We start from the raw sequence: 14,851 nt of genomic DNA, 5'->3' as shown, positions 1-14,851 counted from the left end.
GGGGCTTCTCACGGAGAGTGGCTCCGGCTTGTCCGTTAGTCGACTGATACACTCCCAGTTCGAAACATCTCTTTAGCGCCGAAGGGTCCATTGAATGGTTGTTGTTGTTGTTTTTCACCCCAGAGGAACCTAAGGAGAAACAAAGATTCAAATACAAGAGACAACAGATTCCCAAGGTATGTGTCATGATGAGATATGTATATTGTAATTGATCTTTTGACCCCGTCTGTGCGAGGTTGCGGCTACTGTACTGTGCAATCTGTCGAGGCCATCCGTCTGCCACAGTCACAACCTTTTCACATGTCCCCCCGCAACGCCATGCGGACGAGATGAAACAATGCGTCGTGTTTCGTGCTTCCTCGCTCCGTCGTTGGATTCTCCACGCATACCTGTGCAGTAACTGACTGGCCAAATGAGGATTCCATGCCATTTACAGAACGACTGTTTTGCGCAAGCGGAGAGAGATCGCACGTCTGTCTCTTTATAAGGGAAGCCTCACACAAACCATCTCTCTGCATTCCTTCTCAACATCTGTTTTCAGTGACTCCCTCCCAGGAGATAAATTCATTAATTTGTGGGAATGTTGCAGGAAGCAGGTGGTCATCAACTCTTTTTTTCATATATAGTTTCCGTGGTGCATGTTGCTCCTTGGACGCTGATTAAAATGTGAACTGTCATTCATGCATGTTAGGGTGGAAATGAAAGTATAAATATGAGTTGTACTGTTTGGTTCTGTTTGATTTAAAGCAATCTGGGAACCCATTCGGTATAAATAACAAGGGAAAACGTTTTTTTGCCTCTACCTTCTTTTTTGTGTAGAAACAGGAACTTGGTTTGGCTCCTCCCCTTTTTAGTCCACTTCCTCCTGGGTGCTTCTGTGTTTATTCCTACTAACAACAACACCATATGTGTAGGACACACACACGCACGCACGCACGGGAGAGAGAGAGAGAGAGAGAGAGAGAGAGAGAGAGAGAGAGAGAGAGAGAGAGAGAGAGAGAGAGAGAGGCTCGTTTCAATGAATACAAAACAAAACGTTTTCAGGATTTGATGGACTACTAGTGGATCCTGTGCCATTTCTTTGTGCCTGGGTCTGACAGCAGACATCTCTCAAATATATAACCTACTCCCACAGATCTCTTTAAACCTCACTGATCTCTGTTGTACACTGTGTTGTGCAAATGTTGATTAGATTAAACTGTACTGTATTTTAATTCATGCTGAGGGAAGATATATTCACTAGTCCTGACATCACTGTAGGATATAATTTACTGCATGCATGTCTTCAAGGCATGTATGTCAAGTAAGCATGTATGTCAAGTAAGCTACACCTGTATCACTTTCATTAATATGCAGGCTAATTAACATGTTCAAAATATTGCTCAATAACAGGGGGGCAGACAGGGGGGCAGACGAACACTTAGTCTGCCTTTTGCATATCACGTGTAATTGCCTAATTTCCAGCTCAGTGGCATTGTGGTTAGAGTGTCCGCCCTGAGGCTGGGACGTCGGGATTTAATCCCCAGTGGCCAGTCATATACTAAAGACTATAAAAATGGGACCCAATTGAGTGCCTCCCTGCTTGGCACTCAGCATCAAGGGTTGGATTGTGAGTGACATAGTATAGCATCATGTCTGAGGGATGTACTTGTACTGTACATCAAGCTGCCAGCTGCCTCACGTTACAGAAACGAGATAGGCTCTGGCCTCGTGGCTCGGCAGGGCTTACTTAAGCAATTAACAGTTCTACTGCGTAACCCGCGTTCCCCACTATTTAATCCAATATTTTACGCTGCCTAGATTGTCTTATTACCTTTGGAGCATACAAAGTATTTGCAGCTTTGTTCGACAAAAATCCGGCGAAAAATAGTCTGATGGCTTGTTGTTGAAGAGAAAAACAGGCCGCCATTACAATGCGAGACAAGAATCGCCTCCACAGCATGTTGTAGTCCAAACAAACCCCTCGTTCACTTGCATTGGGCTCATTTTCCCAGAAGCCCTAGCAGCCCAGAGGATGGCTTGATTTCCGGTTTCGTCATCATATTCCCGACCTGGTTTGTGTTCCCAGTCTGGCTCTGCAAGACATTAATGACAAAGAGTTACACACAACACTAAAACAATGTCATCACGTGCCACGCAGGGAGGTCTATCTCCTGGTGCAGATTTGCACGCCACGTAGCGCCCCTTTCTAGTTCTACACTATCATGACATGTGAGAAGCAGCATGTCGGTGGCAGCTGATTTATTAAGGTCATGATTTTTAATGCATGTTTACATTCTTTTTGTCTTGACAGCTGGTAAACAAGTTGTCATGGCTACCAACATGGTGTCATTCATCTTGATCTGGGCAGGTAGGCAAAATGTTTATTCATTTCATTATTATTATTATTATTATTGTTTTGTGGCTACAAAGGGCAGTTATGGAAGAATTTTAGGGAATTTAATACTTTAAGGACCTTTCATGTTTTACGTTGTTATTAGAGGAAGTAAAAGATGAGTGTTCTCTTTTTTCATTTGCTGCTTTCTTTCGTTTATAGCGGTTTTAGATCTTTTTTGACGGGGAGGGGGGTCACTCGAACATGCTAAATCCGTCTTTTTTTCCAAATTTTACGGCAATTTCTTTATTATTATACTAGAGCGGTGCCTGTGTTGTGATGTCAGAACAGGTCAGATTCATATTTGGAGACATAGGAGTGATCAGGTCCAGAACCCGGGCAGAGGCTTTTGTGCTGGTTCTGGACATCCAGAAATGCAGTTATTATGTATGTGTCCCTTTTATGCCCATATGGAGTTCTTTGTCAAGCATGCCAAATGAGGCTTTTGTGCTGGTTCTGGACAACCGGAAATGCCACAAAAGGCCTCTGCCTGGGCTCTGCCCATGCTCCATATGGAGCTGGCCTGTTCTGACATCACAACACTACATATTTGGGCATGCCTGACACAGAACTCCATATAAGAATTAAGGGACACAGAGAGACAGATACAGAAATATCCATACAGTATATGGGCATAAAAGGGACACGGGTGGAACGGGTACTCTGACACGGGTATTGCATAGCCGGGTGGGGCATGGATCTCCAACTTCCATCGTTATCGACTCAGTCCTCTTACTCCTCTACAGCCGGACACCTGTCTAGTTATTGAAAATTGGAAGTACTCCAGTACAACAAGTAGCCTACATCAAAATTATCAAGTAAAGTAAAGAACTTGAGTAAATACTTGACACCACTGGCAAAGGGCAATTCTCTTACAAATGATAGCTCTGTGCTTGGCACAACATCCTGTCTTCTTATGTGATGTAATAAAAACAGGAAATGGTCTCTAAGTAATGGCATCTAATGGAAGAGGCTTGTAATAATATAATGGCTCCACTTCCTCTTTACCATAATGCTTTGTCATTTGTTCAAGCAGACATCAGTTTGTGGGTAAAGGAACCAACATGCATATTACTTTATGTGCCCATTGTTTTTTTATCAAGCATTTCACTGCAAGTTGTACCGGGATAATTGCATACTAGAAATATAACTTTGAAGTGGACCTAGGTTTAACTTGAGAAAAGAGTTCTCCAGTGTATTTCGTCTCTGTCGAAATCACAGAAATTCATAAATAGCTAAGTTAGCAAATCTACAAATCGACTTGATTTGCGCCACGTTTAGAGCTTTTGATGCTTTTGTGTGACACTGTACTGTGATCAAGTCGGCCAGGGTGTTAATGTACGCAAAAAAAAAGAACAGAAAGTTCTTTTACATAAGAGGTTTCTGCCCGACAGTAACGATTTCCTTACATTATGCAATTTCCCAATTTTGTGTTGTTTTTTTCTCCCCAGGGCTGGCCGAGGCCCTTGTCCCCACATGTGACCAGGACTCATTTGAGAGCTTTGTCCGTGGCTTCTGTTTACCACAATTCAATAAGAGCATGGAGAGCAGTGGTTACCAGGACAGCTGCCCCTGGCCGGACGTCAAAAGGTGAATAGAAACATAACCACTTTTGGCTGCTGGCGTCCCTATATTATTATTGTCTTCATACATTTTAAGAATTCTAGGTCTAGGCGGGGTCCACAAAGCATCTATACGAGCACAATTTGGCTTCTGGATCTTTGTCATTTGTGTGTGTGTGTGTGTGTGTGTGTGTGTGTGTGTGTGTGTGTGTGTGACTGCTCGTGTGCTGGTGCGTGTGCGACTGTGCTAGTGCGCGTGCGTGCGTGCGTGCGTGCGTGCGTGCGTGCGTGCGTGTGTTGTTTCTGTCTACAGTCCACATCCTCCCCTCACATCTCAAGTCAACAGCCATCCCTGAGCTCAGCAACACAGGGGGAGAGCTGTGTGTCATGGTGTACTCCGTATTTCTTCTTTTTTAAATCTTTTTTTATAGCCGTTTCAGTGAAGATATACACCCTTTAGTCATGGGGATAGTCAGACATTTTTCCTGTCTCGCGGCTAAGCTTGGCGTTAGTCAAAGCCCTGGGCTAATTAGTCATCTTGTAATGAAAAAGTTCAACAGCGTTGCTTCTGGGCTCGGGCTTCCAGACATCGCTTGTTTGCTCAGACTTCACCGCTCACTGCGCTACCTACAGTGGAGTAGCTCTTTAATTATGGCTGTAATAATCCATATATAACTGTTGACACTGTGTGGGCCCGGGGTCCTACGGAGTGCCAATGGCTTGTGAGGGTGGGGGTGTCTATCAACACACTTAAGTGCGAGTTACACTCTGACATGTGAGGAATCACTTTGCTCTGCTGCAGTGCACGGCAGTGCATGTTGTGCATGTGACATTTATTAGTTGTCTTTTTTTAAATACGAGGGAGCCTGCATGGGCAGTTCATCGTCTCACTGAAACAATAGTAGTAGTGTTCTGTCCCCAGTGCAGAGTTTATTTTCTATGACACCTTGTGGTGCAATGTTGCATTGCATTTAGTTGTATGTTTATTGTTTATGTTTTATGTTCACAGTTTTACAAAATCGATGTTGGCTCCTTTAACTAAAAGGCCTATCTACACTCCTGTCTCCTGGGTCTTTATTTGTCAAGGGCTCTCATCATGTTAGCTATCTGCTAAGCTGACCGTCATAAATGCAAGAGCGGAATAAGTAGAACTGGGGAAATTCACCAAAAACATCACAAAAAACAATATTTATCCGACTTTGACGATTGACTCCGCCGGTCATGAAAATATTTGCTTAGGATTGCAACAAAAAACAAAAAAAATCTCCCTGAATTCAAGGATTCATGGAGTGTGTAATTGATAGAAAAGAAGTCCTGCCAAGGACGGGTTAAATGAGTTTTATAGCAGAGAGGCCCACACTGCCATGGACAAGTTGGCAAGTTTTAGCTGTTTTTGCTTTTTACACTAGATGGCGCTCTTGACTAACTTATGATCCACCGTTCAACTTCCAGTGAAGCGAGGCACAAGGACAACGTGTGGCCGCAAAAATCCCCTTCCATCCACTTCCTTGTGAGAGTTTGTTTTTCTTCCTCATATTTCTCTTCCTGGATCGTTCTACTTTTGCTGCTACCGCCATTGCATTTTCAACCGGCTCTATCCTTTGAACACATGGACGGATTTACAAGCCGATTTCTTTCGGCGATCATGCAGCGAATGGTGCTCTTATTATAAACGGTCCGGGGTGCGATAGTAGTGAAGATTCTGTGACTTACTTAAAGGACCACTTCACCACTTTTCAACTTCTCTTATTGGTCCTAACTAATATTCATGATAAAATACCACCATTTTTTCCTACTCAGTCTGTGTCTCATAGGAAGGCTGTGGGCAGTTCAGAAACCCGTCCACCAGTGACATCATCGATGGTGAATCCAAGCTAATAGAAACGGCAGACTTTCTTTTCCTGAAAAGTTGCAATGCAAAAGTTGAAGCCATCGTTCTCACGATAATAAAAATCTAAATATATTTTAAAACAAATCTTGTTTAAAAAAAATCTGCCTAATGATGATGTCACTGGTGGACGGGTGTCCGAACTGCCCAAAGCCCTCCTATGAGACACAGACTGAGCAGGACAAAATTGTGGTGTTTTATCATGAACATTAGTGAGGACCAATTATATGAAGAGATGTTGAAAAGTGGTGAAGTGGTCCTTTAACTTTAGTACATTTTGACTTTTTTTGCTTTTATTTTATGGTCTGCATTGCTATTATTAGGCAGCCATGCAAGGCACCAACCTGCTCATCGGGAGCATGCGGTAAGGGGTTCAGTGTCTTGCTCAAGACCACGTCACCACAAAGCCAGGTGGGGCCATTGCAGGGAACAAAGCGGGAACCTTCCGGTTTCCCAGACAGCCGCCACCCTACCTTCTGAAGCCAGTGTCGTCCCCGCAGCTATCCCACGCTCACAGTCGTTCCTCTGGCTGTTAGCATTATGCAACCGTCAAACAAATCACATTTTTTATAGTCGTGCTGCAGTCGTCTGACAACGGAAACAGAAGAATATATGTCAATGGCAACACCTGTATCATGTTATACACTATATTGAATTACACACAGAACTGCAGGCGACAGATAGTTGGCTTCCTAACATTGCTGGCAATGTTGAGAAAAGGTCTACGCCAGTGGTGGAACCGGAACGTGACTAAGTACATTTACTCAAGTACTGTACTTAAAGGACCCCTTAGCTGAGAGAGAGATAAGTAGGGACGCCTTACTACAGTCATATTGTATAAGATTATGTTGCCGATAAAACCTTTTCAACAGCTCAATCATCAGTGTGTAAATTAATGTTTTAAGATTAGTTTTTTGTTGACTTATCTTTTATATTATGTTGGATTCACGTTAATGTGTATTTATAGCAGACCTTTAACCATTTAAACCCTCAATACTACTTGACCTTTGGTCTGCTCTTTTTCCCCTCCATACCGAAACTCTTCGCCGAAAATAGCCGATCTAGATCTATCGAATAGATCTATTTTCGGCTAATTGTTCTCTTAGAATAGGGATGCAAGGGTTCAAGTGGTTAGTGTAAAAGAATAGAAGGTTACAATCACACAAAGATTTTGCGTCCCCCCTTAGGGGTCCCAGACCCCTGTTGAAGACCCATGACCGATACGGTATTACACCCCACCCCACTACTCAGTACTCACGCTGCTGCTGCAAATCATTGGTTCTCAAAGTGGGGTCCTTGAGAGGATGTGTGTCCCCTGGCACAACACATCTTTATGTGTTCCATGGTCAGTCCAATACATTGACATGAAAAGGTTTGAGAACCACAGCTGTGAATATTCCTTCCTGAGCAGTGATGGAAGAAGTACATTTCTTACTAAAAAGAGTACAGTAGTAGAGCAGACAATTACTATATTTTTACATTCTTAAGCCAATAATTTGATTACTGGGTGGCTGCTCAGTAGGAGACTCAGTTGAGACTCCTACCGGAGACTCTGCCTGTCATCACATTATTGGCTTAGGAATGTGACATAAACAAAGAAATATCATTGAATTTTAAGGCTTCATTACAATTACAATTTACAATTTAGGCATTTAGCAGACGCTCTTAATCCAGAGCGATTTACATTAGGCAATAACAAAAACAAATAACAAAAGCATGGCATACATCACATAATATAAAAAGTAGTTATCATGACTCAAGCGTAAACTAAGGGTGTGTAAATGATAGTAAATGATAAAATATCAATACCCTATGGTCTGTTACAAGTACAAGTTCGGTATTCAAAATGTGTTCAAATATCAAAATCCATTGAACATAGCAGATCTACAAGCTCATGACACGTCGCAGCAAAGCAACGCTTTGTGAGATTATAGCTCAGCTATTTTCAAATTGCCAAAGAATTTATACGTCTGAATTGGTTTTGAAACAAACGTTTTCAAATAATTATAGTGAAGTAAAAGTACAATAATTGTCGTTGACATGTAGCGGCAGTAGAAGTAAGATTATTGAAAATTGGAAGTAGGTCTACTCCAGTAAAGTAAAAATAATAAATACCTCAAAATTGAACTCAAGTACAGTATTTGAGTAAATGTACTTAGTTACTTTCCACCACTGTTCCTGAGTCAACCTCCTTGCGGGGGAAGTAAGCTAGACACCTCAACAGGTGTTCATGACTGATCAAACCACAACACATTTTTCTGAATGGGCTATTTGAAGTCACACACAGCAACACTTGTTTTGAGAAACCTAATGTATAATTTTCCTCTTTAATTATACAAACATTAATGTGAACCCAACATGGTTCCTGGCTTTTCAATTAGTCATTTGTGAAGAAACGCATTCTTTCTGAATGTTTATGGTGGGAAACAAATTATTAGGCTACGTTAGCTAAATTAAGTGGAGTCACCCAGGCGGATGCGTGCATGTGACCTCACCCTTTCGCTTCTCGCCCCCAGGATGTCTTACTGGTTTTGATCCCTCAGAGTACAAAGTCCTGACGTCACTCGTTCATCCCCTGGGTCACGGGGGATGATGATTTCTCCATGGAGAATAACATTGGGTCATCTTAGAATCATCACATATGAATTGTGGTCCAAAAATAAACAAATTGTCCCATTGATATCGTCAGGGAGGTCGTCTACGATAGTCGCACTCTTATTTGATACAGTCTGCTTCTGTTGAAAATTGAATTAATTCAGTGGCGTCGCTGTCCAGTTGATGCTTCATAGTTCATACAGTATCACTATGAGTCAAACACGCCGGGCTCATTCGTTTATTTTTCTAACACAGTTATTATACGACGTGATATTAAACACGTACAGTATATGGGAAGTCAGAATGGGGGATGCGTAAATTACTTCAGACCAAGTGTTCCCAATAAGGAATGCAGGCTTTCAACATTTTCTTTTTTTTTTTTTTAAGATATTTTTTTGCGGCTTACGCCTTTTATTGGTTTTTTGAAGGGACAGACAGTAGGCTGACAGGAAACGGGAGAGAGATGGGGGAAGACATGCAGTAAAGGCCGTGTCGGGCTCGGGAGTCGAACCCGCGGCACACTGCGACTGGATTACCAGTCGGGTGCCCAGACGGTTACGCCACCGCCTGGGCGGCTTTCAACATCTTAAACCCGTCTTTGTTTTAGTTTTTTTGAGTTGCGAAAGCACATTATTATTTATTAATAATCGAAAAATCCCATAACGTTAGAGGAGAACTCCTTCTAACGCAGTATGGACCAGAGCTACACCCACGACGAGTCATCTCTCACTCACGCAGCGTTCTTTCCCTCCTCAGCCACTACCACGCGCTGAAGAACTGCGTGGACCTGTACGCCAACCTGACAGCCACAGCGTGCCGCGGGTGGAAGCAGGGCTCGCTGGTGGACGGTTTCTTCCTGGAGGTCCACCAGACCTACTTCTTCCACTGCGGCAGCCAGATGATCCAGGACCCGCCGCTCACCACCGCCATCTTGCTCATAGCGCCGGGGATCATCGTGACTCTGTTCCTGCCGCTGTGCGTGCACCATCTCGTAACTGACACTAACTAACAGCCATTTTCCCCAACCTGTGGGCCCCAACCTGTGGGCCCCCAAAAATGATTGCACTCATAGCGCATAGCATATTGCAGTAATCATGTAGTCTGCAACATTGTAATGTGATGATGGCTGCCTTCATACATTATTTAAAGGGAAAAAAAGTAACTTACCCAGAAATAATAATCATTTATTTTGGGAGAGATTATTATGCTTTTATTGTTAATAGCTCTGTGGATATATTATATTCTTTGTATTATTCGTGTTCATAAAAAGGTTATCATCAGAACACACACACACACACACACACACACACACACACACACACACACACACACACACACACACACACACACACACACACACACACACACACACACACACACACACTCACACTCTTTTAGGACAGTGTCAAAGAAAGGCATGCTGAATATAATATATTTAATTTCAAATATTTTCCTGATTGTCTTTGCCACACTTTGTAACAGACCCACCGCAGACTAAACACTAATAAATATCCTTTTCGCAGATCACTGCATAACATGCTTGCAGTTCACATTGCAATCTGAAAGAAAAGAAAGCCACCAGAATGTATTTGAAACACATAATAAATATTTATTTCGGACAAAAAAAATAATTTAGTTTTACAGTTCTCTGAAAGCAACTTTACAGCAATAGCGGCACCGTGAGGCCCAGCTATTCAAGTATGCATTCCACATAACATAAGTGTCATTCAGTATTGCTAACACTAAAATCATCTCATCATTTCTCGTCAAATGAACAGAAAATGAGCATCTTCAAAATCTGATGAAGTTCGACAAGAAGTGGGGTTGTAGACTGTGTATACACAGTAAAAAACGAAATCCTCATTGTTAATTCAACTCTGAGTGTACAAATGGAACCAAATGGACCCGTACAGGTCCATTTGGTTCCATTTGTAATGAGGCCCCTTTTCCACTGATGTTGAACCGATGTGATTTCCCCCCCCGCCTAATATTGAACCAGTTCAGAGTGTTTTCACTGACAATTAATTGGTTCAGAATCATAAAAGTTTGTTCGGAACTGGAACCAAAAAATGGCCGCCGTTTCCGTGAAAGCACCAAGGTTCCAAGAATCTAGAACGGAACCATGCAGTTCTAGAATCAAAGTTCTTTTGGTGGAAAAGAGCCTCAGAGCGCCATAGCTAAGCGGAAATAATAGATAATCGCCCCACGGGGTAACATCAGCCCAGTTGACAGTGGCAGTGGAGTGACACCCTTTGTCGAGAGAAATGGTGTGGTTGTGATGAGAAGCTGGCTGTACAGACGGGTTCAGAACTCTGTTACGAACATTCCCCACAGGAGTGTGTTTCACTTAGCGGAAAACGGGACCTGCATGGTAAACCTGTGACAAAAGAGCGAAAAAACTAAAGAAACCGACCCTCTCGCTATACCTAGTCAGGACTGGTATTCTTCCTGCAGTGTCCACAGACATACGCCTATCTCTATGGTCTGTATATCAGTGCTATAGCAAACATCCTACGTACGTCATTCTCTATGGTCTGTCTATCAGTGCTATAGCAAACATCCTACATACGCGAACAAATAAACCTAGCGTAGGCATAAATACGAGATCTAGTTGCATACATATCTGATTGTCTACCTATTTTTTTTTCCTACTTTCCAACTCGTTTTAACATGGTGGGGAGGGGGGAGGGCTCTACAATCAAACTACAATAATTACACATATTTCGTGTCATTAAGGCGTCCAAAAGATCCAAAAAGACGCCTCCACTCATACCAATAATGTTGAGGTAAGAGAGGTTCAAGAATAACAAGAGCCAGGTCTCTAAGATTTTGGGTGGGTGGTCTGACCTGCTAGCATGGTGGTATTAGGCGACGAAATGCCGTGAACCCCAGACCGCGCCAACGTGCCAGGACAATTCAAGGCTCTGACCGAAAAGAAAAAAAAATGTATTTTTCTTTTCATCTTGCATATTTCCCACCGTCTAGCACCCCAGACAGGAGAAAGTGGGTGCACTATACCTTTTATTATCTTAAATAATAACCACACTCCTCACCCCCCCCCCCCCCCCCCCCCCCCCCATGCACGCACACACACGCACACACACACACACACACCACCCCGTCCCTGGACCCTTTTAAATACTGACATGATTTTTCTTTCTGAGTGCACGCCTCCTAGTTTTTGCTTGCCGGCGTGCCTTATGGTCTCTGCACGTAGACGCCACAATTCATATCAGGGACACGTGGGCAGTGGTGGAAGAGATACTCTGACTCGAGTAAAAAAAGAAAATAAATCAAAGTAGAAATACGACAGAGATACTCTGGTACAAGTACAAGTCCTGTATTCAAAATGCTACTTGAGTAAAAGTACAAAACGATTGACATCAAAATGTATTTAAAGTTCCATGGTAAAAAGTTGTCTTTATTGTCCAATTTTTCCCCTTATCCATATCCCATATCTACAAGCTCTTCTATTGTAAACTCGTAGATCGGCTATTTCCAAATAGCCAAAGTGTTACATCAATACTCTTAATCTGCTAAGTAACTAGTAACTAATGTTGACAAATAAATGTAGTCGAGTAAAAAGTACAATATTTGCCTCCGATCGTGTGGTGGAGTAGAAGTATAAAGTATCAAAAATGGAAATACTAAAATAAAGAAAAAGTACCTCAAAATTGTACTTAAGTACAGTACTTGTGTAAGTTGCTTTCCACCACTGCACGTGTCTGGCCTCGAGCGCACTTCTACGTTTGTATTCTAAGACAACAAAGACCTTTCGACCCTTTGTAATGTATTCCTCCCACCACAGTGGGTCAGCGCCGAGTGCCTGTCACCTCCTACTTCACACTTATGCAAACACATTTCCACCAGTCTGTGGCCAAACGGCAGCCTGGCTCCGCGGGGACCAAGTTGTCATTTTAACGCCACGTTGTTGAACTTTGGTAGAACGTTGTGTTGTTTTAACTACCCGGGAATGGTACTATAAAATACTGTCCATCATCTTTATCTGTTGCTTCTGTGCTCTGTGAGCGAGGAATCGGAACTAGCCTGAGGACAGATTGAGGGGTTTTTGAAGCCCCTCAGTGTTGGATCCAGGGACTCATAGGGAGGACCCCTCCAATCCCACAAAAGCCCCTGAATATTTGGTGAAAATCTACGAGATCACGTATTGTGAGCTCTTAGATTTTTTCGGCGAAGAGATTTGATGTAGGGGGGAAAAAGGGGAGGACAAAGTACAGACCACTGGGGGACCCCTGTCAACGTAGTATAGGGGTACACGTGTTAGGAAAGGTAGGAAAATGTAAACCTCTATAGTAGGTCATTTTGTCATTCCATGTTGTAAAGAAAGAGCTGCTGTTAACAGCTTTTCACTGCCAATCCAGAAATCCAACAAATATTTCTGAGAAATGTCTCAAACTATAACCAAACCTTCAGGGATTTCACTGTAGCTGCAGAGATTTTCACTCATAACACTGAAAATATTCTCCACTTTGGTCATTAAAACACTACTTTCAATAGTTTGTGGGAATGGACCGGAGCCCACAACTGACATGACTTCAAAAGTTGTCTTTTAGCATGTTTGCCTTACTGTCTGTATCTAAAACGTACCACAATAGTTATCCCAAAATGGTGTGGTCAATCCTGGGCACACAGGCTTCTGACAGAGTCTGACATCCAGGGTTGTTTTTGTGTTCATGTGCTAAAAATGTTATTTTGAGATCCTTTTCTCCGTCACTACTTGCGACGTCTCGCTCACAGAGAACAGAAGTCCAACATTGGACTCCGATCACAAGGGAGCTACACAGTATAAGGTTCTCCAACCAATCGCTTTTGGGCATCATTATTCAAAACGTTCATAAATATATACAGTACATATATATTTAAATAAAAAATCACATTGTATCACAATGGATCGTGAGCTTGTAGATCTATTTTCACTATTTGTCGTACTGTTCAACTAAGCATAATTGGGCTAATAGTGGGAAAGAATGTGTCTGTTTTCATCATGAGTTGGAACCCATGCTTCCATCTCAGAGAACTGCATGCAGCCATGGAGAACCAGCTGTCCAAAGACAATAGAACCGGCAAAATGACATCTCTGCCAACCGTACCGTTTGGTACATTCAATAACGGCACGCATGCAGTGGGGTCATGAAGGACGAGGCGAGCGTAGGATCTTATTCACAGATTCCCATTCTACAGCACTAGCTAAAGTTACAGTTTCCAGTTAAGAAGTGAGGTTTTGTCTCCAATGGAAACTGTAATACAGTAGAAAAAAAGCACATGTTTCACTATCATTCTAGCACAATACTTGAATACGCCTGGATTAAATCAACAGTATATAAAAAATGGACACAGTTGTAGTTAAAAGCTTTCTTATACTTGTCACTTATACTTGTCACTGGCATAGTGGCATCGCATGGATTTCTTTCAGGGAAACAAGGAAGCTAATTTTGTTATACTGTATCTCTTGACCTTGTTTTATTTTCTCCATTATGGTGATTACAAGGTCTGTCTTATTTATATATTTTTTTACTTCCCAAGTGTTGTGTTCCCATGACTGCATTATGTACACAAAAGGGACAACAAGCTAAAGGTTGGGCAGCGATATTTACAGATCAAAGGTCAATCTCCCCAGAGACAGAGCCCTGGCGTGTCTCACAATGAAGTACATCTGAGAACATATCCTGTAACTGTACTTCCTGGTCTACACCCTAACAATGGCTCGGGATCCAATTTTGAGTCACTAACCCTTCATTTTTCAGAAGAATGTCTTTTTATATACATTAAAACAACTTTTAAGAAGCGCACCACAGGGCGTTGTGAGCTAGATTGGCTGTTTTCACTATTAATAAGGGCTTGATTAATTCATAATTAATAATTTCAAAGTTTGGGTCCCAGGTATGGACGAATCCACAGAGGGGTGCCCTGGGCGCGGCCATTACTGAGGTGTAATCCATGGAACAGTGCCCTGTAGGCCAGGTGTAGCTAATCAGTGCTGCGGCGGTTAATGGTACACCTCAGTAATGGCCGCGACCAGGGCACGCCTCTGTGGATTCGTCTATACACAAAGTTTATCTTTTGGTACTCGAACTGAAATGTTGGGTAAATACAGGTCTATATGGTACATAAAGTAACGGTACAGGCCCACCCACACATAAATGGGAGTATGGTCGTGTAAATGTATATATCATTGTGTTTATACCTGTATCTAACAAAAAAGTTAAAATATTTGGCAAAACGCTTGTCTATCTATATATACAATGTGATGCGACACATTTTAAGCTTGCAGATCGTCTCTTTTTGGATTCTTTCAAAAAATGTTGAAAATTATTTATTTGAAAGAAATAGGGCTTAAGTGGTTAAATGTGTTCTGTGGATTGTTTTCAATGTTTGGATGCTGCAGCAATAGAGTAATCTGGTGTATACAGT

General features: G+C 42.3%; 1 protein-coding gene across 1 annotated transcript; it reads left to right on the top strand.

The window, feature by feature from the left end:
* Positions 1–13: 13 nt before the first annotated feature.
* Positions 14–9,676, top strand: LOC306935145 (receptor activity-modifying protein 1-like). Its single transcript, XM_079518044.1, has 4 exons — positions 14–176; positions 2,294–2,350; positions 3,826–3,964; positions 9,176–9,676. The coding sequence occupies exons 2-4, from the start codon at positions 2,311–2,313 to the stop codon at positions 9,426–9,428; spliced, it is 432 nt and encodes a 143-aa protein (XP_079374170.1). The 5' UTR covers positions 14–176; positions 2,294–2,310; the 3' UTR covers positions 9,429–9,676.
* Positions 9,677–14,851: the final 5,175 nt, after the last annotated feature.

The sequence above is a fragment of the Electrona antarctica genome (assembly GCF_951216825.1).
Source record: "Electrona antarctica genome assembly, chromosome: 13".
Classification (NCBI taxonomy): domain Eukaryota; kingdom Metazoa; phylum Chordata; class Actinopteri; order Myctophiformes; family Myctophidae; genus Electrona; species Electrona antarctica.
Note: the sequence above shows the minus strand (reverse complement) of the source record. Positions and strands in the feature narration are given on the sequence as shown.